This window comes from Schistocerca cancellata, chromosome 5, assembly GCF_023864275.1.
Source record: "Schistocerca cancellata isolate TAMUIC-IGC-003103 chromosome 5, iqSchCanc2.1, whole genome shotgun sequence".
Lineage (NCBI taxonomy): Eukaryota > Metazoa > Arthropoda > Insecta > Orthoptera > Acrididae > Schistocerca > Schistocerca cancellata.
The window spans coordinates 506,117,222-506,143,379 of NC_064630.1; the positions used below are offsets into that span (position 1 = coordinate 506,117,222).

Here is a 26,158-nt window from a genome sequence, read left to right on the forward strand (position 1 = left end):
GCATCGGAAACGCGGTAAGTTGTATGTACGCCCTCAAACGGAAACTTTTTAATTGCCCCTTATACAGCCTTTTTGTCTGCCTATCTGTCTGTTTGAACACGCTAATCTCTAAAACCATTAGACGAATTTTCGTAGGGTTTTCGTAAGTAAATGAACGTAGGTTGGGTAACATATAGGCTCAGTTTCATCAAAAATATAGCAGAGAGAAAAGACATTGTAATTTAAAGTTTTAGGAGTCTTCTCGACTTAGTAGTTAGGATGTTTATTTAGTGATGGCATAGTATACTAAACAACCAGTACATGGTGCTATTAGTTTGTGCATATTTCAGTGACAGAAGCATTTTCGGAAGTTTACGTCAGTGACAGAGTTAAGTGCGCAGTCTTATCTTCGTGTAACGTTAAGAGTATGTGGGCGAGTAATTCGTCCATTTAGGGCTGGTAGAGAGGAGTGCAGAATTTGCTTGTTTGGCTGGGTGCGAGTCAGAGGGATGAGTATGTTACGCGGCTGCTCCAGGTGAGTTCAGGTGGAGAGACAAGGAGCACGGGGCCAGAAATGGTAAATAGCAGATCTGGAAAGGGGCCAAACAATTCTCCAAGAAGTGGAGGAGTGTCAACACTGAAAGATGGCTTCATATAGCGCAGGATGAATTTATAACAATTCGCCGTCAAGTATTAACGTAAATCTGAAAACATCTTCGATCTCGAAAAAATGAGGTGCGTCCAGTGGCACAACAATATTTCAATATCTATCAAATTACGGAGCCGGCCAGAGTGGCCGAGCGGTTCTAGGCGCTACAGTCTGGAACAGCGCGACCACTACGGTCGCAGGTTCGAATCCTGCCTCGGGCATGGATGTGTGTGATGTCCTTAGGTTACTTAGGCTTAAGTAGTTCTAAGTTCTAGGGGACTGATGACCTCCGAAGTTAAGTCCCATAGTGCTCAGAGCCATTTGAGCCATTAAAATTACGGAAGTTAATATTTCACACCAAATAAATATTTAGACAATGAACCTCTGAACTAACAACTTTTAAGCACACTATGCGATTTCAGCATACGGTATCTTAGACGATAGCATTGCACTCTAGCTATCATCATTTCTAAAAGCTATGTATCTGTATCTAATTTATTTGTTGGCTTATTACGTTTTGTATATCTTTTTATTATGCAGATGTTTGTCAGAACATCATATCATTCACAATTACACAGCAAATTTATGCAGCGTGAATACTTCACATTTTGTCATACTTGTCTATTTATTTAATGAGCAGTTTACTATGTTGCCAGTAACTTTATTTAAATGTTAATTGTAACAGATAATATGCCATTTCAGTCAGTCGCATGTGTTAGCTGACACCATCTTTGTAAAAGAGTGCCAAAAGGTGCTTCTGACAGGCAGGCATAAGTTAAATGTTTAAACGATATTTAACAACAATCTGCTTTCATTTATCATGAGTGCACTTGCACAATAATACTAGTTTATTTATTTGTGGACAAACATTTATTTATATTTATTGTGAGTGGTCCGATGTGGCCAAATGTTAAATACATTTCCTTTTTAAATATTGTTGCAGTATAGTAGTTTAGTCTGGTAAGTGGTCAAGTTGATTGAAATGATGTCTGTAGAATGTAAGAATGTCTAGAAAAGCAGACAGTAGGAAAACACTATGGGAGTCAAGTGGAGACAGACTTTTTCGTGTGAAGAGCTCATGGGAGCGATTCTGGACGCTTGGATGTTCGTTCTGCAAGAAGGCAAACCTGCCTATGGTATAGGGTGATATCTGATCGAGTGGGTGACACATTTTGTGCGGTGAACGGCTGTCACGGGAGTTAACTTTTGAGGGTACTTTTTGTTGTGACTTGGCAAGACAGCCAAGCCACTATGGGGAAGCCGAAAGGCACGCGTTTAAGCTCACGCAGGCTGGCGTGAGGTCTGGAACAGTTATAGGAGTTGAGTCTAGTAAAAAAGGTACGTAGCTTCTGGAATACTTAACTTTAATCCATAATTGGTGAACATCGGTCTGACGGTACATGCATCACAAGATAAATAGCAAATGATAATGGCGCCTTGCTAGGTCGTAGCAAATGACGTAGCTGAAGGCTATGCTAACTATCGTCTCGGCAAATGAGAGCGTAATTTGTCAGTGCACCATCGCTAGCAAAGTCGGCTGTACAACTGGGGCGAGTGCTAGGAAGTGTCTCTGGACCTGCCGTGTGGCGGCGCTCGGTCTGCTATCACTGATAGTGGCGACACGCGGGTCCGACGTATACTAACGGACCGCGGCCGATTTAAAGGCTACCACCTAGCATGTGTGGTGTCTGGCGGTGACACCACACTTTTACGTAAGTTGTGGAAGGAGGCAGCCCTGTCTGTGCCATCATGTGCATGGAGCGGGCCTTAGACTCTGGACAGTGAACGGCTGCTACGACACTCAAACTTTTGAAGGGACTTTATATTTTGAGAGGTCCAAATGTGCTCCAGTATAGGACACTAACCTTTTCCGCTTGTATTACGGAACTGAGAATAGACAGTGTGTGAGTTACTGTTCTTTGTTTCCCTTATGATGATTTGTAACTCATCATGTTGAACTCTGAATTGTTTTGAGCTGATGAATATTTCGTGTATTGTGATTACAAAACGGTCATAGTTTTCGTCTATCTTTTATTACAATTTAGTTTGGGAATTTTGCTACAATTCTCATCACTCTCTCAATGTAATTTAATGTATTTGATAATGCTATTTACGGTCTGCATTCTAATCGAATATCGTAGGGCCTTACACCATTTATTTGAGATGTCCTTTCTTGGATAAACATTATTCAACATAATTCAAAAATGGTTCAAATGGCTCTGAGCACTATGGGACTTAACTTCTAAGGTCATCAGTCCCCTAGAACTTAGAACTACTTAAACCTAAGTAACCTAAGGACATCACACACATCCATGCCCGAGGCAGGATTCGAACCTGCGACAGTAGCGGTCGCGCGGTTCCAGACTGTAGCGCCTAGAACCGCTCGTCCACCCCGCCCGGCTCAACATAATTCTTTGTCATCTACATCAGTTACACGTGTTAGGACAGAACACATTTTATTAAGCTTTTCATTTATCTTCTATTTTTTATTTCTGCGTATTTTATAATTCGCAATTCTAGACAATGCATAGACTATTTGACTGCAGGAACACGGCTACAGATTATTACTTGCAAGGAGTTAGCTGCTGGGCGCGAAAGCAGACGTGCGTGGCTCGACACTATGACTGCATCGAGCTATTCTTTTTAAACAGAGCTGTGCGTAGCCCATGTACTTAAAGTACGGGTAATCACAGATAAACACGTAACTGGTCTGCTCGTATGGGATGATGTTTAGAAGAGCAGTTCAGAAGCAGAAAACGGTCAGGTACCGTCACATACGGATCAATCTTTTTGTTACAAACACAAACCTAAACTGAATTTATTTGGCTAGGATATACAGATTTTTCTGATTTCACTTTGTGTGTTAAGAACTTGTCCGCCCCGACAACTGAGTGGTCAGCGCGTGGGTCTGTCACGCCGAGGGTCCCGGGTGCGATTCCCGGCTGGGTCGGAGATTTTCTCCGTTCAGAGACTCGGTGTTGTGTTGTCCTCATTATCATTTCATCATCATCAGTGGAAGGCAACGGGAAACCACCACTGGAATCACTTCCCTAGACGCTTATGAGGTGGACCTCTGACGAGGCTTCCCCCATGACCAGACCTACCGTAACGCAGAACACAAATTAAAAGAAAATTAAAAACTTAACGAAATTGCTTTGCTTCTTTCGACTGGTTTCATTTATTGTTGAGTTCTTGGCTAGGATGAAGTGATCCTATAACGGTCCCGTGTCTACCAATCGAGGTACAGAACCTAAGCCCTTCTTTAAGTTCCGTCACGAAGCATGGACGTATAGCTAGTAAATAAATAATGTGTTAGTGCACACAATCAGTAATCAGTGCAAAACTCTGATCGGGTACTGGGTGTTGTGTTGTCCTCATCATCATTTCATCCTTATGACCGGCGCGCAAGTCACCCAATGTGGCGTCGACTGAAACAAGACCTGCATTTGGCTGCCGAACTTCTCCGATGCCATACGCTCAATTCCAAATAAATGCAGTAAGGAAGTTCAAATGGACATTGATTCCAGTTGTTGGGCAGAGATGACGAGGCTCGAATAAGATCGACTAGCGTGGAGAGCTGCATCAAACCAGTGTTGGGCCTAAGGATCGTAGCAACATCTACATCTACATTTATACTCCGCAAGCCACCCAACGGTGTGTGGCGCAGGGTACTTTACGTGCCACTGTCATTACCTCCCTTTCCTGTTCCAGTCGCGTAAGGTTCGCAGGAAGAACGACTGCCGGAAAGCCTCCGTGCGCGCTCGAATCTCTCTAATTTTACATTCGTGACCTCTTCGGGAGGCATAAGTAGGGGGAAGCAATATATTCGGTACCTCATCCAGAAACGCACTCTTTCGAAACCTGGACAGCAAGCTACACCGCGATGCAGAGTGCCTCTCTTGCAGATTCCGCCACTTGAGTTTGCTAAAGATCTCCGTAACGCTATCACGCTTACCAAATAACCCTGTGACGAAAGGCGCCGCTCTTTTTTGGATCTTCTCTATCTCCTCTGTCAACCCGACCTGGTACGGATCCCACACTGATGAGCAATACTCAGATATAGGTCGGACGAGTGTTTTGTAAGCCACCTCCTTTGTTGATGGACTATATTTTCCAAGGACTCTCCCAATGAATCTCAACCTGGCACCCGCCTTACAAACAATTAATTTTATATGATCATTCCACTTCAGATCGTACCGTACGCATACTCCCAGATATTATACAGAAGTAACTGCTACCAGTGTTTGTTCCACTATCATATAATCATACAATAAAGGATCCTTCTTTCTATGTATTCGCAATACATTACATTTGTCTAAGTTAAGGGTCAGTTGCCACTCCCTGCACCAAGTGCCTATCCGCTGCAGGTCTTCGTGCATTTCGCTGCAATTTTCTAATGCTGCAACTTCTCTGTTTACTACAGCATCATTCGCGAAAAGCCGCATGGAACTTCTGACACTATTTACTAGGTCATTTATGTATACCGGGTGATCAAAAAGTCAGTATAAATTTGAAAACTGAATATATCACGGAATAATGTAGATAGAGAGGTACAAATTGACACACACGCTTGGAATGACATGGGGTTTTATTAAAACCAAAACAATAAAACAAAGTTCATAAAATGTCCGACAGATGGCGCTTCATCTGATCAGAATAGCAATAATTAGCATAACAAAGTAAGACAAAGCAAAGATGATGTTCTTTACAGGAAATGCTCAATATGTCCACCATCATTCCCGAACAATAGCTGTAGTCGAGGAATAATGTTGTGAACAGCACTGTAAAGCATGTCCGGAGTTATGGTGAGGCATTGGCGTCGGATGTTGTCTTTCAGCATCCCTAGAGATGTCGGTCGATCACGATACACTTGCGACTTCAGGTAACCCGAAAGCCAATAATCGCACGAACTGAGGTCTGGGGACCTGGGAGGCCAAGCATGACGAAAGTGGCGGCTGAGCACACGATCATCACCAAACGACGCGCGCAAGAGATCTTTCACGCGTCTAGCAATATGGGGTGGAGCGGCATCCTGCATAAACATCGTACGTTCCAGCAGGTGTTTATCAGCCAGGTTGGGGATGATGCGATTCTGTAACATACCGGCGTACCTCTCACCCGTCACGGTAGCAGTTACAAAACTAGAATCACGCATTTCGTCGAAGAAAAAAGGCCCGATAACGGTAGATGTGGTATATCCAACCGATACCGTGACTTTCTCGTCGTGCAATGGAGTTTCCACGACAGTTCTAGGATTTTAGGTATCCCAAATTCTGCAGTTGTGGGCGTTGACAGACCCTCGGAGCGTGAAATGAGCTTCGTCGGTCCACAACACGTTACTCAACCAATCGTCATCTTCCACCATCTTTTGAAACGCCCACACCGCAAATGCCCTCCGCTTCTCTAAATCTCCAGGTAACAGTTCATGATGCCGATGGATTTTGTACGGATAGCATCGGAGGGTACGCCTCAGTGCCAAGCAAACAGTAGTGTATGGAATGCCGGTGCGACGTACGACTGCACGAGCGCTGACTTCCCCGTGCATAGACGAACCCGCTACAGTCTCCATTTCTTCCTGAACTGTCTCGGCTGCATTACGCCTTTTGCTCGGTCGGCCACTACGGGGTCTATCGTCTAAACAACCCGCGGCTTCGAACTTCGAAATCATTCTCGCCACAGCTGCATTTGTCAACAGACCTTTACCCGTTCGAATCCCCTTCCTATGGCGATAGGATCGTAACGCTGAAGTAGCACATCCCCCATTCTGATAATACAGCTTCACTAAAAGCGCCTTTTCAGGTAACGTCAACATGCTGCGACTGCTGGCACATCTGATTCTCTCTCTCATTACAGCTCCTTTTATACACGATTGCCATGTGGAGTCACTGACGTTTTGCTGTCCAGCACCATCTGTCGGACATTTTTCTTGTTCTAATAAAACCCCATGTCATTCCAAGCATGTGTGTCAAATTTACCTCTCTATCTCCATTATTCCGTGGTTTATTAATTTTTCAAGTTTATACTGACTTTTTGATCACCCGGGTATATTGTGAAAAGCAATGGTCCCATAACACTCCCCTGTGGCACGCCAGAGGTTACTTTAACGTCTGTAGACGTCTCTTCATTGAGAACAACATGCTGTGTTCTGAATGAGATTTTCACTCTGCAGCGGAGTGTGCGCTGATATGAAACTTCCTGGCAGATTAAAACTGTGTGCCCGACCGAGACTCGAACTCGGGACCTTTGCCTTTCGCGGGCAAGTGCTCTACCATCTGAGCTACCGAAGCACGACTCACGCCCGGTACTCACAGCTTTACTTCTGCCAGTATCTCGTCTCCTACCTTCCAAACTTTACAGAAGCTCTCCTGCGAACCTTGCAGAACTAGCACTCCTGAAAGAAAGGAAAATTGCGGAGACATGGCTTAGCCACAGCCTGGGGGATGTTTCCAGAATGAGATTTTCACTCTGCAGCGGAGTGTGCGCTGGTATGAAACTTCCTGGCAGATTAAAACTGTTCGAGTCTCTGTCGGGCACACAGTTTTAATCTGCCAGGAAGTTTCATGCTGTGTTCTGTTTGCTAAAAACTCTTCAATCCAGCCACACTGCTGGTCTGATATTCCGTAGGTTCTTACTTTGTTTATCAGGCGACAGTGCGGAACTGTATCGAACGCCTTCCAGAAGGCATGGAAAATGGCATCTACCTGGGAGATTGTATCTAATATTTTCTGGGTCTCACGAACAAATACAGCTAGTTGGGTCTCACACGATCGCTGTTTCCGGAAAGGCCTTTGTGTTGAGACGTGTGATATTTTTTGTGATGGCAGGAGAGACTCCACCCGATGAGGCGCCGGCGGCAGTGGTGGAGCGGCAGGAAGAGGAGTCGGGTACCAGCGGCCGCGTGCTGGAGCTGCAGGTGGAGATGCGGGCGGGCGGCGGCGGCGCGGCGGGGCTGCACGTGACGCGCACGCAGTGGGACGTCTTCCCCTGGGTGTCCGCCGTGGACGCGGGCTCCCCCGCCGAGGCGGCCGGCCTGCGCGCCGGGGACTGCCTGCTCGCCGCCGCCGGCCGCCACCTCCTGGGAGTGCGAGTCGCCGCCGTCGCAGACGCCGTGCGCCGGGCCGCCGCCACCGGCCGCGTGCCGCTCTCCGTCTGGAGGCCCGACGCCAAACACGCCTCCGGCTGCAGCGACGAGGTCAGTATACTGCCAGATGTAAAGGAGTCGCCATCTGACAGCTAGCGAGTCCACCTCAGCAGCTGAGTGGTCGTGGGTTAACATCTGCATTTTTTAAAAGGGGGGAGGGGGGGGACAAATAAAAGTGACCCAGAGAACAGAGCTCTAGGGTTGTTGTTGTTATGGTCTTCAGTCCAGACACTGGTTTGATACAGCTCTCCATGCTACTCTATCCTGTGAAAGCTTCTGAATCTCCCAGTACCTACTGCAGCCTACATCCTTCTGAATCTGCGTAGTGTATTCATCTCTTTGTCTCCTTCTACAATTTTTACTCTCCACGCTGCCCTCCAATACTAAATTGCTGATCCCTTGATGCCTCAGAACACGTCCTTCTTCTAGTCAAGCTGTGCCACAAACTCCTCTTCTCCCCAATTCTATTCAATACCTCCTCATTACTTATGTCATCTACCCATCTACATCTACATGATTACTCTGCAATTCACATTTAAGTGCTTGGCAGAGGGTTCATCGAACCACAATAATACTATCTCTCTACCATTCCACTCCCAAACAGCGAGCGGGAAAAACAAACACCTAATCCTTTCTGTTCGAGCTCTGATTTCTCTTATTTTATTTTGATAATCATTCCTACCTATGTAGGTTGGGCTCAACAAAATATTTTCGCATTCGGAAGAGAAAGTTGGTGACTGAAATTTCGTAAATAGATCTCGCCGCGACGAAAAACGTCTTCGCTTTAATGACTTCCGTCCCAACTCGCGTATCATATCTGCCACATTTTTTCCCTATTACGTGATAATACAAAACGAGCTGCCCTTTTTTGCACCTTTTCGATGTCCTCCGTCAACCCCACCTGGTAAGGATCCCACACCGCGCAGCAATATTCTAACAGAGGACGAACGAGTGTAGTGTAATCTGTCTCTTTAGTGGACTTGTTGCATCTTCTAAGTGTCCTGCCAATGAAACGCAACCTTTGGCTCGCCTTTCCCACAATATTATCTATGTGGTCTTTCCAACTGAAGTTGTTCGTAATTTTAACACCCAGGTACTTAGTTGAATTGACAGCCTTGAGAATTGTACTGTTTATCGAGTAATCGAATTCCAACGGATTTCTTTTGGAACTCATGTGGATCACCTCACACTTTTCGTTATTTAGCGTCAACTGCCACCTGCCACACCATACAGCAATCTTTCCTAAATCGTTTTGCAACTGATACTGGTCTTCGGATGACCTTGCTAGACGGTAAATTACAGCATCATCTGCGAACAACCTATGAGAACTGCTGATTGTCACCCAGGTCATTTATATAGATCAGGAACAGCAGAAGTCCCAGGACGCTTCCCTGGCGAACAACTGATATCACTTCAGTTTTACTCGATGATTTGCCGTCTATTACTACGAAATGCGACCTTCCTGACAGGAAATCACGAATCCAGTCGCACAACTGAGACGATACCCCATAGGCCCGCAGCTTGATTAGAAGTCGCTTGTGAGGAACGGTGTCAGAAGCTTTCCGGAAGTCTAGAAATACGGAATCAACTTGAGATCCCCTGTCGATAGCGGCCATTACTTCGTGCGAATAAAGAGCTAGCTGCGTTGCACAAGAACGATGTTTTCTGAAACCATGCTGATTACGTATCAATAGATCGTTCCCTTCGAGGTGATTCATAATGTTTGAATACAGTATATGCTCCAAAATCCTACTGCAAACCGACGTCAATGATATAGGTCTGTAGTTCGATGGATTACTCCTACTACACTTCTTAAACACTGGTGCGACCTGCGCAATTTTCCAATCTGTAGGTACAGATCTATCGGTGAGCGAGCGGTTGTATAAGATTGCTAAGTAGGGAGCTATTGTATCAGCGTAATCTGAAAGGAACCTAATCGGTATACAATCTGGACCTGAAGACTTGCCCGTATCAAGCGATTTGAGTTGTTTCGCAAACCCTAAGGTATCTACTTCTAAGAAACTCATGCTAGCAGCTGTTCGTGTTTCAAATTCTGGAATATTCCATTCGTCTTCCCTGATGAAGGAATTTCGGAAAACTGCGTTCATTAACTCCGCTTTAGCGGCACAGTCGTCGGTAATCTTCAGCATTCTTCTGTAGCACGACATTTCGAAAGCTTCTATTCTCTTCTTGTCCAAACTATTTATCCTCCATGTTTCGCTTCGATACATAGCTACACTCCATACAAATACTTTCAGAAATGACTTCCTGACACTAAAACCTATACTCGATGTTAACAAATTTCTCTTCTTCAGAAAGGCTTTCCTCGCCATTGCCAGTCTACATTTTATATCCTCTCTACTTCGACCATCATCAGTTATTTTGCTCCCCAAATAGCAAAACTCCTTTACTACTTTAAGTGCCTCATTTCCTAATCTAATTCCCTCAGCATCATCCAAGTTAACTCGACTACATTCCATTATCCTCGTTTTGCTTTTGTTGGTGCTCATCTTATATCCTCCTTTCAAGACACTGTCCATTCCATTCAATTGCTCTTCCAAGTCCTTTGCTGTCTCTGACAGAATTACAATGTCATCGGCGATCCTCAAAGTTGTTATTTCTTCTCCATGGATTTTAATTCCTACTTCCAATTTTTCTTTTGTTCCCTTTACTGCTTGCTCAATATACAGATTGAATAACATCGGGGATAAGCTACAACCCTGTCTGACTCCCTTCCCAACCACTGCTTCCCTTTCATGCCCATCGACTCTTATAACTGCCATCTGGTTTCTGTACAAATTGTAAATAGCCTTTCGCTCCCTGTATTTTATCCTTGCCACCTTCACAATTTGAAAGAGAGTATTCCAGTCAACATTATCAAATGTTTCTCTAAGTCTATAAATGCTAGAAACATAGGTTTGCCTTTCCTTAATCTGTTTTCTAAGACAAGTCGTAGGGTCAGTATTGCCTCCCCTGTTTCAACATTTCTATGGAATCCAAACCGATCTTCGCCGAGGTCGGCTTCTACCAGTTTTTTCATTCGTCTGTAAACAATTCGCATTAGTATTTTGCAGCCGTGGCTTATTAAACTGATAGTTCGGTCATTTTCACATCTGTCAATACCTGCATTCTTTTGGGATTGGAATTACTATTTTCATCTTGAAGTCAGAGGGTATTTCGCCTGTCTCATAGATCTTGCTCACCAGATGGTAGAATATTGTCAGGACTGGCTCTCCCAAGGCTATCAGTAATTCTAATCGAATGTTGTCTACTCCCGGGGCCTTGTTTCGACTTTGGTCTTTCACTGATCTGTTCTAGGGTACAAACAAACAAAACAGAGGAAAGTAAATACAGTACTAATCATATTATAGCTGATGTTGAAAGTGACCACCATTCATCTCTCGATTCTTTTGGTCCCTGGGCAGCAAGGTGCTGAAGGTGGATCGAAGCCGCACTGCTGGAATTGCTGCAGCCTTGTCCGAAATGTTATTGCAGTTCTTGAAGACAATGAAGGTTGTTGCAATAACCTTAGACTTGAGGGCTCCCCACAGAAATTTAATCCCACACTGACAGATCAGGTGACTGGGTGGCACTCAGTCCGGAACCGCGCGACTGGTACGGTCGCAGGTTCGAATCCTGCCTCGGGCATGGATGTGTGTGATGTCCTTAGGTTAGTTAGGTTTAAGTAGTTCTAAGTTCTAGGGGACTGATGACCACAGATGTTAAGTCCCATAGTGCTCAGAGCCATTTGAACCATTTTGACTGGGTGGCCAGCCACGGCCGAGACCAGACTGACGTCTGGTAACAACTCCGTCAGGCGTGAAGGTTGTGTAAATGTACTCCAAAGTGGATGACGTAGCAGGTGTACATGAGGTATGGGCATCAAGGGATGTGGTTATGTGCATACATCCACATTCAGTCATATCCACTCCTCCAGGCCACTTTTATTTGCCCCACCCTGTATACAGGGTGGTCCATTGATCGTAACCGGGCCAAATATCTCACGAAATAAGGTTCAAACGAAAAAACTACAAAGAACTAAACTTGTCTAGCTTGAAGGGGGAAACCATATGACGCTATGGTTGGCCTGCTAGATGGCGCTGCCATAGGTCAAACAGATATCAACTGCGTCTTTTTAAATAGGAACCCCCATTTTTATTACATATTCGTCTAGTACGTAAAGAAACATGAATTTTTTAGTTGGACCACTTTTTTCGCTTTGTGATAGATAGCGCTGTAATAGTCACAAACATATGGCTCACAATTTTAGACGAACAGTTGGTAACAGGTAGATTTTTTTAAATTAAAATACAGAACGTAGGTACGTTTCAACATTTTATTTCGGTTGTTCCAATGTGATACGTGTCCCTTTCTGAACTTATCATTTGTGAGAACGCATGCTGTTACAGCGTGATTACCTGTAAATACCACATTAACGTAATAAATGCTCAAAATTATGTCCGTCAACCTCAATGCATTTGGCAATACGTGTAACGACATTCCTCTCGACAGCGAGTAGTTCGCCTTCCGTAAAGTTCGCACATGCATTGACAATGCGCTGACGCATGTTGTCAGGCGTTGTCAGTGGATCACGATAGTAAATATCCTTCAACTTTCCCCATAGAAAGAAATCCGAGGACGTCAGATCCGGCGAACGTGCGGGCCATGGTTTGGTGCTTCGACGACCAATCCACCTGTCATGAAATATGCTATTCAATATCGCTTCAACCGCACGCGAGCTATGTGCCGGACATCGATCATGTTGGAAGTACATCGCCATTCTGTCATGCAGTGAAACATCTTGTAGTAACTTCGGTAGAACATTACGTAGGAAATCAGCATACATTGCGCCATTTAGATTGCCATCGACAAAATGTGGGTCAATTATCCTTCCTCCCACAATGCCGTACCGTACATTAACTCGCCAAGGTCGCTGATGTTCCACTTGTCGCAGCCGTCGTGGATTTTCCGTTGCAGAATAGTGCATATTATGCCGGTTTATGTTACCGCTGTTGATGAATGACGCTTCGTCGCTAAATAGAACGCGTGCAAAAAATCTGTCATCGTCCCGAAATTTCTCTTGTGCCCAGTGGCAGAACTGTACACTCACGTTTTTGAGATTCCCGAAAAAATGTTCAAATGTGTGTGAAATCTTATGGGACTTAACTGCTAAGGTCATCAGTCTCTAAGGTTACACACTACTTAACCTGAATTATCCTAAGGACAAACACACACACCCATGCCCGAGGGAGGACTCGAACCTCCGCCGGGACCTGCCGTACAGTCCATGACTGCAACGCCCTAGACCGCTCGGTTAATCCGCGCGGCTGAGATTCCCGATTCTCGGGCAATTTGGCTGCTACTGATGTGCGGATCAGCCGCGACAGCAGCTAAAACACCTAATTGGGCATCATCATTTGTTGCAGGTCGTGGTTAACGTTTCACATGTGGCTGAACACTTCCCGTTTCTTTAAATAACGTAACTATCCGGCAAACAGTCCGGACACTTGGATGATCTCGTCCAGGATACCGAGCAGCATACATAGCACACGCCCGTTGGGCATTTTGGTCACAGTAGCCATAAATCAGCACGATATCGACTTTTTCCGCAGTTGGTAGAAGGTCCATTTTAACATGGGTAATGTATCACGAAGCAAATACCGTCCGCTCTGGCGGTATGTTCCTTGATACCACGTACTTATTCGTTTGTGACTATTGCAGCGCCATCTATCGCAAAGCGAAAAAAGTTGTCCAACTAAAACATTCATATTTCTTTACGTACTACACGAACATGTATTAAAAAATGGGGGTTCCTATCTAAAAAAAACGCAGTTGATATCCGTTTGACCTATGGCAGCGCCATCTAGCGGGCCAACCATAGCGCCATCCGGTTTCCCCCTTCAAGCTAGACGAGTTTCGTTCTTTGTAGTTTTTTCGTTTGATGCTTATTTCGTGAGATGTTTAGTCCGGTCACTATCAATGGACCACCCTGTATATGGCGTCTCTTCTTCCGGACATGTAAAAGAGAGGCACGCGTATTCAAATACAAAGCTATGCAAACAGGCAGAATACGGTACTGCGGTCGGGAACGCCTATATAGGACAACAAATACCAGGCGCAGTTCTTAGATCGGTTAATGCTGCTACAATGGCAGGTTATCAGGACTTAAGGGAGTTTAAACGTGGTGTTATAGTCGGCGCACGAGCAATGGGACAAAGCATCTCCGAGGTAGCGACGAAGTGAGGATTTTCCCGTACGACCATTTCATGAGTGTACAGTGAATATCAGGAATCCGGTAAAACATCAAATCTCCGATATCGCTGCGGCCGGAATAAGATCCTGTCAGAACGGGACCAACGACGACTGAAGAGAATCGTTGAGCGTGACAGAAATGCAACCCTTCCGCATGTTGCTGCATATTTCAATGCTGGGCTATCAGTAAGTGTCAACATGCGAACCATTCAAGGTAACATAATCGATATCGACTTTCTAAGCCAATGGCCTACTCGTGTACCCTTGATGACTGCACGACACAAAGCTTTACGCCTTCCCGGGTCCGACAACACATTGGACTGTTGATAGGTGGAAACATGTTCTTTGGTCGGACGAGTGTTGCTTCAAGTTGTATCGAGCGGACGGACGGGTACGTGTATAAAGGCAGCCTCATGAATCCATGGACCTTGCATGTCAGAAGGGGACTGTTCGAGCTGCTGGAGGCTCTGTAATGGTGTGGGGCGTGTGCAATTGGTGTGATATGGCACCCCTGATACGTCTAGAGAAGACGCTGACAGGTGACACGTACGTAAGCATCCTGTCTGATCACCTGCATACATTCATGTCCATTGTGTATTCCGACGGACTTGGGGAATTCCAGGAGGACAATGTGACACCACGTACGTCAAGAATCGCTACAGAGTGGCTCCAGGAACACTCTTCTGAGTTTAAACGCTTCCGCTAGCCACCAAACTCCCCAGACATGAAGGTTACTGAGCATATCTGATGTGCCTTGCAACGTGCTGTTAAGAAGAGATCTCCCGCTCGTACTCTTACGGATTTATGGACAGCGCTGCAGGATTCGTGGTGTCAAATCCCCCCAGCGCTACTTTAGACATTAATCGAGTCCATGCCACGTCGTGTTGCGGCACTTCTGCGTGCCACAGGGGTCCTACACGATATTAGGCAGGTGTACCAATATCTTTGGCTCTCCAGTGTATGTATGTATAAACAGAGACGGCTAACAATCTCTTCAGTGCAGATGCACACCTAGATCGAACTCTTACGGGAATCGGCGAGGTGCCGCGAGTAATGAGGCTAATGAGCAGGGGCACTACATCAGTAGTGTGTGTGGTATCAGTTGAGAAGTTGTGTCTGACGGGAGGCGTGCTAGGGTAGTCTGTGCTGTTGTAGTCACCACTGCGTCCAGCTGGCTTTGTGGTCAGCACATCTGCCTAGTAACCGGGAGATCCGGTTCGAATCCTGGTTCAAAAAATGGCTCTGAGCACTATGGGACTTAACATCTATGGTCATCAGCCCCCTAGAACTTAGAACTACTTAAACCTAACTAACCGAAGGACGTCACACAACACCCAGTCATCACGAGGCAGAGAAAATCCCTGACCCCTGCCGGGAATCGAACCCGGGAATCGAATCCTGGCCCAGAACAAATTTTCAGCTGGCCCCATTGATATAAATCAAGCCTACTGGCAGCTAATGTCTTTAATTCCTTTTCACTTGGGATTCAGTCTGAGAACAGTGAGTTCGATCGATTTGGAAGAATTTTATAAACTCAATCTCATGAAAGAATTGGCGAAATCCTACTAATGGAAAAATAAGGACGTGACGAAATTTCCGTACCTAAGAACTCGTACGTTGCACAGGCCACACCATTAGACAAGAAGAGAAATAGAAGTAATCCGCTGAATTACGGATATGTATCATTGAAATCAGTTTTGCAGTTCATTTTAAATTAACTTCCCGATGCGCCAGAGAATTGAAACTTCCAACATTTCTCGGAACTGCCTGACGATACAATATTAACTCGCTTTTTTTGCACGGCGTGTGATGGAGTGTACTTTGTGTACTATTGCCATTTTCCCGTTCTACTCGCGAATGGTTTGCGAAAAGAAACACTCGTATGGGAATATCCACACTTCATCGCTACCTCGGAGATGCCGTGTGCCAATGCTCCTGCGCCGACTATAACATTACGTTAAAACTCTCTTCAAACTCGATAACCTGCCATTGTAACAGCAGTAACCGATCTAACAACTGCCCCAGACACTTGTTGTCTTACATAGGCGTTGCCGACCGCAGCGCCATATACTGCCTGTTTACATATGGCTCTCAGCACTATGGGACTTAACATCTTAGGTCATCAGTCCCATAGAACTTAGAACTACTTAAACCTAACTAACCTAAAGACATCACAAACATCCATGCCCGAGGCAGGATTCGAACCTGCGACCGTAGCAGTCTCGCGGTTCCTGACTGAAGCGTCTAGAACCGCATGGCCACCGTGGCCGGCCTGTTAACATAACTCTGCATTTGAATACGCATGCCTATACCAGTTTTTCTTTGGCGCTTCAGTGAATAATTTATGTATGAACTGTTCACCTCTTTACTTTTATTTATCGCATCCGCCTCACTATTTAAATCTTACCAGTATTTTCATAACTATTAAAAATTCACACTCACAAATTTTCATTACTATTGGCATGGGGTTAGAAATATGTGTGGGGCTGGGAAAAATTATTTTAAACCTTTTAGTCAAATTTGAAAATGTGGTATATTAAGAACTGATAAGAGACGGAAACAGACGACTGTCTATGTGCCTCTATAAGTGCTCTAATCTCGTTTGTCTTATTCTCATAAACCCCACGTGAGATATACGTTGCTGGTATCATAATGCTCGCACAGTCTTCTTCGAATACATGTTCTCTAAATTTACCCAACAGTGTTTTGAGAAAACTACGTCACCTTTCGTCCAAGGGTTCTGGTTTACTAAGTTGCCAGTGCATTGGTGTTGCATTTCCATGTGGGCTACACCGACCTGGTAGGGTCTTACCACAGCTCTGTATATTTGTTCGATGGCTGTTGTCGTGTCCACTTAACAAGGACTCCAAGAACTGGAACAATTCGCCATAGTTGGTCGCACCAGCATCTTATATGTAACTTCCCAGACGATTTCCGATAAATCTAAGTTTTCCATTTGTCTTCCCTGGTATCCAGTATCACTTCTCAGTATCGCCGCGAAATACTTATACGATGTGACAGGCTCAAAATGTTAACCACTAATCTCGTAATGAGAAACTATGAGCTTCTTTCTCTATGTTATAGACGTATCTTACATTTACACACATTTAGAGAGAACTGCTGTCACTCCTCTCTGAAAAGTAGGAAGACAGTATCTACACTCCTGGAAATGGAAAAAAGAACACATTGACACCGGTGTGTCAGACCCACCATACTTGCTCCGGACACTGCGAGAGGGCTGTACAAGCAATGATCACACGCACGGCACAGCGGACACACCAGGAACCGCGGTGTTGGCCGTCGAATGGCGCTAGCTGCGCAGCATTTGTGCACCGCCGCCGTCAGTGTCAGCCAGTTTGCCGTGGCATACGGAGCTCCATCGCAGTCTTTAACACTGGTAGCATGCCGCGACAGCGTGGACGTGAACCGTATGTGCAGTTGACGGACTTTGAGCGAGGGCGTATAGTGGACATGCGGGAGGCCGGGTGGACGTACCGCCGAATTGCTCAACACGTGGGGCGTGAGGTCTCCACAGTACATCGATGTTGTCGCCAGTGGTCGGCGGAAGGTGCACGTGCCCGTCGACCTGGGACCGGACCGCAGCGACGCACGGATGCACGCCAAGACCGTAGGATCCTACGCAGTGCCGTAGGGGACCGCACCGCCACTTCCCAGCAAATTAGGGACACTGTTGCTCCTGGGGTATCGGCGAGGACCATTCGCAACCGTCTCCATGAAGCTGGGCTACGGTCCCGCACACCGTTAGGTCGTCTTCCGCTCACGCCCCAACATCGTGCAGCCCGCCTCCAGTGGTGTCGCGACAGGCGTGAATGGAGGGACGAATGGAGACGCGTCGTCTTCAGCGATGAGAGTCGCTTCTGCCTTGGTGCCAATGATGGTCGTATGCGTGTTTGGCGCCGTGCAGGTGAGCGCCACAATCAGGACTGCATACGACCGAGGCACACAGGGCCAACACCCGGCATCATGGTGTGGGGAGCGATCTCCTACACTGGCCGTACACCACTGGTGATCGTCGAGGGGACACTGAATAGTGCACGGTACATCCAAACCGTCATCGAACCCATCGTTCTACCATTCCTAGACCGGCAAGGGAACTTGCTGTTCCAACAAGACAATGCACGTCCGCATGTATCCCGTGCCACCCAACGTGCTCTAGAAGGTGTAAGTCAACTACCCTGGCCAGCAAGATCTCCGGATCTGTCCCCCATTGAGCATGTTTGGGACTGGATGAAGCGTCGTCTCACGCGGTCTGCACGTCCAGCACGAACGCTGGTCCAACTGAGGCGCCAGGTGGAAATGGCATGGCAAGCCGTTCCACAGGACTACATCCAGCATCTCTACGATCGTCTCCATGGGAGAATAGCAGGCTGCATTGCTGCGAAAGGTGGATATACACTGTACTAGTGCCGACATTGTGCATGCTCTGTTGCCTGTGTCTATGTGCCTGTGGTTCTGTCAGTGTGATCATGTGATGTATCTGACCCCAGGAATGTGTCAATAAAGTTTCCCCTTCCTGGGACAATGAATTCACGGTGTTCTTATTTCAATTTCCAGGAGTGTATTTCAGACAGGCGCATTTTCACTGATTCGTTGATAATGGAGTCAAAAATCCGAAATATGAGGCATAATGTATGTTTCGTTGTATTTCATAGAGTGATCGGTAGAAGAACGGTGTTCAGTGAAAGTGAATTTGCTGACGTGGAGGAGGCGAGCATGCTACTGGTGTTTCACGATGCGCCCCTAAGCAATGCTAATCTTTAGCCCTACATAACATTTGCCACACTTGCACAGAATCCTATAACCAGCTGCCCTGCGCTGCTCTGAGTCGTCTTTGACCGGTCACAGAAGCACAGAGAATTTTGATGGAGGACGAAAGATAATTTTAACCCTATTTTTACGCAGAAACATTTCCAGTATATGGCATGCAAGCTGTCGTCTTGAAGGCCTCATTCTATGGCTTATGCTGCCATTCGTAAGTCCATAGCGCTCTCTGTATCTGTTGAGGCAAATATCCATTTTCTAGAAACACAGTTTGGAGGTATTGCTTGCAGAATATCGGCATCCAAGAAGGTGTGGGTCTGTGGATCAACGTCTTCGGAACGCCTACTGTTTTATCCGGATAGTGGCAACTAGTTGCTTGTAAATATAGATCTATGTGAGTAAGCTTTCGAAATACCGAAGCCGCGTAGAGTGGTCGCGCGGTTAGAGGCGCCATGTCACTAATCGTGTGGCCCCTCCCGACGGAGGTTTGAGTCCTCCCTCGGGCCTGGGTGTGAGTGTTGTCCTTAGCGTTAAGTTAGGTTAAGTAGTGTGTAAGTCTAGGGACCGATGACCTCAGCAGTTTGGTCCCTTAGGAATTCACACACATTTGAACATTTTGAAATACCGAATGCCCAAGTATCCCATTCCCAGACTAAGACATATAGAAATGGTTTCCAGTTAATGCTGGATGGATCCTGTGATGGAAAAACTTGATGCTCCGCGCAGCTGGCGTCGTTATGTGATTTTACCGTGTGAAGATGCTCGATCGTGAGGCGAGCTTCCACCACGGAGAGCCCACTGAGCACGAACAGGCTTGCAAAAGAAGTTCATGCGTTCAGGTAACACAGGCAACTCACAGAGGAAACTCCCCATTGCTCTCCTCTCAGACGTAGTCATAAGTTGCTTGTCAAAAACTGAACACAGATCATGCCTGAAAACAGGAAGAAGGCGTACTGAACTGTTGAAAAAAGAAGAAAAACAGAAACAGTGAACGGTCCAAAATTAATCTATACAATGTTGAGGCGTGTGAATCACGTTACTTTCGTGGTTGTATGGTCACTGTGTTGGACTGCGAAGGGGGAGATCCGGGTTCAAATTGCACTTGGTACAAACTTACTTTTATTTTTCACAAAATTTCGGACTTTCCGTCCTGTCATTGGCGTATGTACCTCATGTTTGTTCTACACAGATACCACACGTTGTGCCTCTTGCGTTCCGTTTTGGAAGTTCTGACTCCTGAATTCCTTCGTTGTAACATAATTCACACCCGTTTATAAGTTGTTTTCATTTCTGTGAGAAATCTATGGGGCATCTCGCCTGCTGAGACTATCCATCACATTTACTTGCGACGGTAGTATATTCTTACCACGTGACTCAAATTCTGTGATGACCTTCTTCCTGTTTTCATGCTTTATCTGTGTTCACTTTTGGGCGGGCTACCCAATGGGCCAACTTACCACTATATCTGAAGGGGGGGGGGGGGGGGGGACGATCGGGAGTTCCTCTTGTGAGTTCGTCGTGCAAGCCCCATCGGGTCTTAAATAGCGGTGCTCAATATACATTCGCCAGTACAGTCCTGCAGATGGCTAGGAGATTCTACGCTGAAATATCGTGGCGGCAAGTTATTGACATCCTGCAGTTATCCCGAAAATTTCGTGGAATAGTGCAGAAAACAATTCAGACGCGGAAGTGTTCTTATTTCTGCTGTTACTTTCAAAGTGTCTTTGTACGCAGTTTTTCATTAGTCAGCACTGACGGGCCGCAACGGCCGGAAGCGTGCACTTTGAGCTGCGCTACAGCACCTGACTCGGCGGTTCCACCCCCTTCCAGCTGCTAGTCCTGCAACAGCCAGATAGTGCAATCAGAAGCGAACTTCTGCCCGCTTCTTAAATACTACATTTTGTCGTTACGTTTTCCTGAAATCAGCAAAATAATCACGAACTGTTGTGCGGAATTGTTTTCGATGCAGCAAATTGCGTGTATCTTTTTCTTACAGGTAACAGTCAAGTTACCTGCCGTTATTACAGATGTGCTCAAACAACAAATGCGCAGTGACAACTGAGTACACACATGTGCCAGCGTGGTCTTAAATAAGGGAGCTCAGCGTACCTTCCCCAGTATACGCAGGGGATGAAACCCACATAGGACACTCCCTTGGTTCGCTCCCACACGACAAGTTTAATCAATCCACCATCTCACTTACTTGTTATTCTGATTGCGTTCTTGTCGCATCCGTAATGTTGGGCGGGGTCAATGATTCCAAATTTGTTTTTGTTTCGTATAAAACAGAAGCTGGTTTCGTTACACAGTGTTCTGCGAACTTAACGTGCATGAGTTATTGAACACGAATCTGAGCGTGAACTGCTCGATTCAAAGGCATTGTATGTATATTGTTCGCATTCTTCGTTATTTTTGTTTGCATCCGTTATCCGTACTTTCTCGCATTTAATGGAGAATTCCATGTTAGCAGGTTTTGATAGTATTGGTATTGAGCTTTATTATATCTTGCCACGGAGAGAGTATGTAATTCTGCTTTGAATGGTGTTGTTTCTTGCCTCTGAGTGCCACGCATTTTATAGTGCCTTGCAGAGTATGGATGTAGATACAGATGAGTAGGCCCTATGTTTGGTACTCTTGGTGGTTACAGCATTCTTTCTTACAAACGTTAAAAATGCGACAGTAGTTACGCCAATGTTTTCACCCGTTGTTAATAGGTACGACAAAGTTAAGTTTCGGGAGACCTCCATTAAACGCGAGATGAAGAAAAACAGATAGTAATAAAAATAACGTCGAATATGAGCAATATAATGAACATACAGTGGACTTAAGTCGAGCAGTTAACATACGGATTCGTAAGCAGTAACAAATAGACGTTATGCCACAGAATACCATGTGACGAAACCAGATTGTGTTTCATATGAAAGAAAAATAAATATGGAATCATTTACCTCACTCAACATTGCGGATGAGAGCAAAAACCGAGCAGAATGTGAGTAACATATTTGGGTTGCAATTCAAATGGCACAAGATGGTCGTAACGAGAAGTACAAATAAATACACTTTATCACCTCACTCATCCACAAAGTATAAATGAAAATCATTATTGTCTAGTACTAGCATTTCGAAAAGCATTGATACGGACTTCGAAGCGAACACTTTACTCTTAAGGAACCCCTACAAAAAAGTCAAGGGGCTTAAATGTTCCGGCCATGATGTTGAACCATCTTGACCGATCCATCTGTCCGAAATGGTTTCATCCAAGAGCTGGAGAAGAAATAAACCTCAGTGTGGCAATGCGCCACCTTCTTGAAACATTTGATATTTTTGAAATTCCTGTATCTCAGGTGTAACGTAAGGTTCCGACATGTCCAGGCTCAGCGAAAAAGAACGATCCAACAACTGTGTTACATGTGAAAGTGTATGAATAAAAAACTTGACGAGTTAAGCTACCATTTGCAACAAACCGCGTAGCTGTGTCTAGCACAGTTTATTAGAAATAAATTTTTGCAATAATGGAGAGGTTTATGCTCAACCTGTATTGTGCAGCAAGTCACTCATATCTGGCAGTTCGTCCGAAATTTAATATAACACTGTACACGCCGGAAAAATTTTGAATTTCGCATGTTTTTATTCTAATTGTATGCAGGAGTTCTTGTCGCTATTTTTATGTTTGCTCGTCATATCCCGGTGGGTGGACATCTTCTTGGTCTGTCCTCACGCACGTCAACCACCGCTGTAAAATGGCCTAATAGCTGACATCGGTCAATAGCGGAAAATTAGCCGTAACTGCAGTAGAAAGCGGAAAAGTTGTCACTTCAGAAATGTGCTACTGTGATAATTGCTCGATAAAAAGTAACATGCATGTAGATTAAAGCCGGTTACGCAATTAAAGGAAATAAAAAAGCAGACGACTTGACTAAGCTTATATGGATATGGTGTCTGTTCTTTCTCTTTCGGTCGTGTCTGAAAGAACAGACATCATATCCACATAAGTATATAGTTCTGGCAAAACCGGCCATGACCTTGTTCTTCTGTGCGGATGCACACATATTACCCGAACTCTTACGGGACTTGGTAAGAATGTCTTCCACGAGTAATGAGTGTGTTGGGTAGGGACACCACGAATGTAGTGTGTGGACATATAAGGTGAGAATGTGGGTCTCGCGGGAGGCGTGCGTGACATGGTCCCTGCAGTCGCACTATCCTCTGTGCCCTCGGTGGCTCAGAAGGATAGAGCGTCTGCCATGTAAGCAGAGGATCCTGGGTTCGAGTCCCGGTCGGGCCACACATTTTCACCTGTCTCCGTTGATATATATCAACGCCCGTCAGCAGCTGAAGGTATTAGTATATAATTCTAACTTGAGTAAGCAGTCTATACCCGATGGATCATCGTTAGCCATAGAGGCACATTTCGCGAAATGTCTACTATAATTCGTAAAAGATCGCTCGCTGTCTGGTAAGTAGTGGCCTCGGCAGAGCTGAAAATTGAAGAACAATACTATGCGAAAATCCAGCCACAAGTTCGTAGCAGGCCTTGATATGGTCCATCAACAGACCTAAATAGGCATCTACACTCCTGGAAATTGAAATAAGAACACCGTGAATTCATTGTCCCAGGAAGGGGAAACTTTATTGACACATTCCTGGGGTCAGATACATCACATGATCACACTGACAGAACCACAGGCACATAGACACAGGCAACAGAGCATGCACAATGTCGGCACTAGTACAGTGTATATCCACCTTTCGCAGCAATGCAGCCTGCTATTCTCCCATGGAGACGATCGTAGAGATGCTGGATGTAGTTCTGTGGAACGGCTTGCCATGCCATTTCCACCTGGCGCCTCAGTTGGACCAGCGTTCGTGCTGGACGTGCAGACCGCGTGAGACGACGCTTCATCCAGTCCCAAACATGCTCAATGGGGGACAGATCCGGAGATCTTGCTGGCCAGGGTAGTTGACTTACACCTTCTAGAGCACGTTGGGTGGCACGGGATACATGCGGACGTGCATTGTCTTGTTGGAACAGCAAGTTCCCTTGCCGGTCTAGGAATGGTAGAACGATGGGTTCGATGACGGTTTGGATGTACCGTGCACTATTCAGTGTCCCCTCGACGATCACCAGTGGTGTACGGCCAGTGTAGGAGATCGCTCCCCACACCATGATGCCGGGTGTTGGCCCTGTGTGCCTCGGTCGTATGCAGTCCTGATTGTGGCGCTCACCTGCACGGCGCCAAACACGCATACGACCATCATTGGCACCAAGGCAGAAGCGACTCTCATCGCTGAAGACGACACGTCTCCATTCGTCCCTCCATTCACGCCTGTCGCGACACCACTGGAGGCGGGCTGCACGATGTTGGGGCGTGAGCGGAAGACGGCCTAACGGTGTGCGGGACCGTAGCCCAGCTTCATGGAGACGGTTGCGAATGGTCCTCGCCAATACCCCAGGAGCAACAGTGTCCCTAATTTGCTGGGAAGTGGCGGTGCGGTCCCCTACGGCACTGCGTAGGATCCTACGGTCTTGGCGTGCATCCGTGCGTCGCTGCGGCCCGGTCCCAGGTCGACGGGCACGTGCACCTTCCGCCGACCACTGGCGACAACATCGATGTACTGTGGAGACCTCACGCCCCACGTGTTGAGCAATTCGGCGGTACGTCCACGCGGCCTCCCGCATGCCCACTATACGCCCTCGCTCAAAGTCCGTCAACTGCACATACGGTTCATGTCCACGCTGCCGCGGCATGCTACCAGTGTTAAAGACTGCGATGGAGCTCCGTATGCCACGGCAAACTGGCTGACACTGACGGCGGCGGTGCACAAATGCTGCGCAGCTAGCGCCATTCGACGGCCAACACCGCGGTTCCTGGTGTGTCCGCTGTGCCGTGCGTGTGATCATTGCTTGTACAGCCCTCTCGCAGTGTCCGGAGCAAGTATGGTGGGTCTGACACACCGGTGTCAATGTGTTCTTTTTTCCATTTCCAGGAGTGTATATCATAAGCAGCATTAGACTAAATTACAGATCACCTCAGTACACCCATTGTGACTACATATAATCAATCTCCCTACCTTCTGTTGATATTGTGCGACGTTTGGAGACATAAACCAGGTTATAAGTATTCCGAAGCCCAAATTGTCGAGACGCCGGCGCCATGGTTATAGCATGTATCAACAACGGTAAAATATCTCAGCCAGTGTAGATTGTCTTTCAGATGCAGCTGGTACAAAAAATGGTATAAAATTGTAACATTTTTATATTCAGACATTTTCAGTATTTAACTGTTGACGCTATTCGACAATGGACATCAAGAACTAAATATACCTGAAATACTGTTTGTTACTTGTTGCTTGAAATGTATCTGCCGTTACACACAAAGGCGGAAAAAATTGCAACATCAAGATGGAGTTGTGCGACATAAACGAAAGTTGGTAGGCGTGTTCGTACTTCTGAAAGATATCTATTCATGTCTCACTACAGACGCTAGCAGCACCACTATGAGAATGCATATCAAGTTTGCTTTAAATATGCGCTGTAACCATCGTGAGCGTCAGTTACCTTTTGAGACTGGACGTGGTGAGTTGATGTTAGTCAAGAATGCCTTTAAGGTGACCAAGACGCCATTATCAACTCGTCGTTGAGTTTGAACGGGGTAGTGTGATAGCCGGCCGAAGTGGCCGAGCGGTTAAAGGCGCTACAGTCTGGAACCGGACGACTGCTACGGTCGCAGGTTCGAATCCTGCCTCGGGCATGGATGTGTGTGATGTCCTTAGGTTAGTTAGGTTTAAGTAGTTCTAAGTTCTAGGGGACTTATGACCACAGCAGTTGAGTCCCATAGTGCTCAGAGCCATTTGAACGATTGGTAGTGTGATAGGCTACGAGAAGCTGGATGTTTCTTGTGCGATTCTGCTGAAAGACATGGCTGGCAGCCACTGTGTATGATTGCTGGCAGCGGTGGTCACGAGAATGTACGGTCGCAAGAAGACAGGGCTCCGGACTGTCACTTGGCACTACCGAGGTGGAAGACTATCGTGTTCGGCTAATGGCTCTGGCGCATCGTACTGCATCTGCAGCAGCAATATGAGTAGCAGTTGACATCACAGAGACACAACGAACTGTTACAAATCGGATATTTCAAGGACAGTTCCGAGCCAGATGCCCTGTAGTAAGCGTTCCATTGACCTCAAACCGCCGTCATTTGCGCCGTCAGTGATGTCAAGCGAGAGCTCATTGGAGGGCAGGGTGGAGGTCTGTTGTGTTTTGTGATGAAAGCTGGTTCTGCTCGTTTTGCTCCGGTGCCAGTGATGGCTGTGTGTTGGTTACGAGGAGGCCACTTGAGGGGTTGCAACCACCC

General features: G+C 46.2%; 1 protein-coding gene across 1 annotated transcript in view; it reads left to right on the top strand.

The window, feature by feature from the left end:
* The window catches only part of LOC126188635 (uncharacterized), a 175,024-nt gene that overhangs the window by 76,497 nt on the left and 72,369 nt on the right, over positions 1-26,158 (top strand). Inside the window, exon 2 of the mRNA XM_049930235.1 lies at positions 7,453-7,820. Coding sequence (XP_049786192.1) covers positions 7,453-7,820 — 368 coding nt within the window. The remainder of the gene's footprint in view (positions 1-7,452; positions 7,821-26,158) is intronic.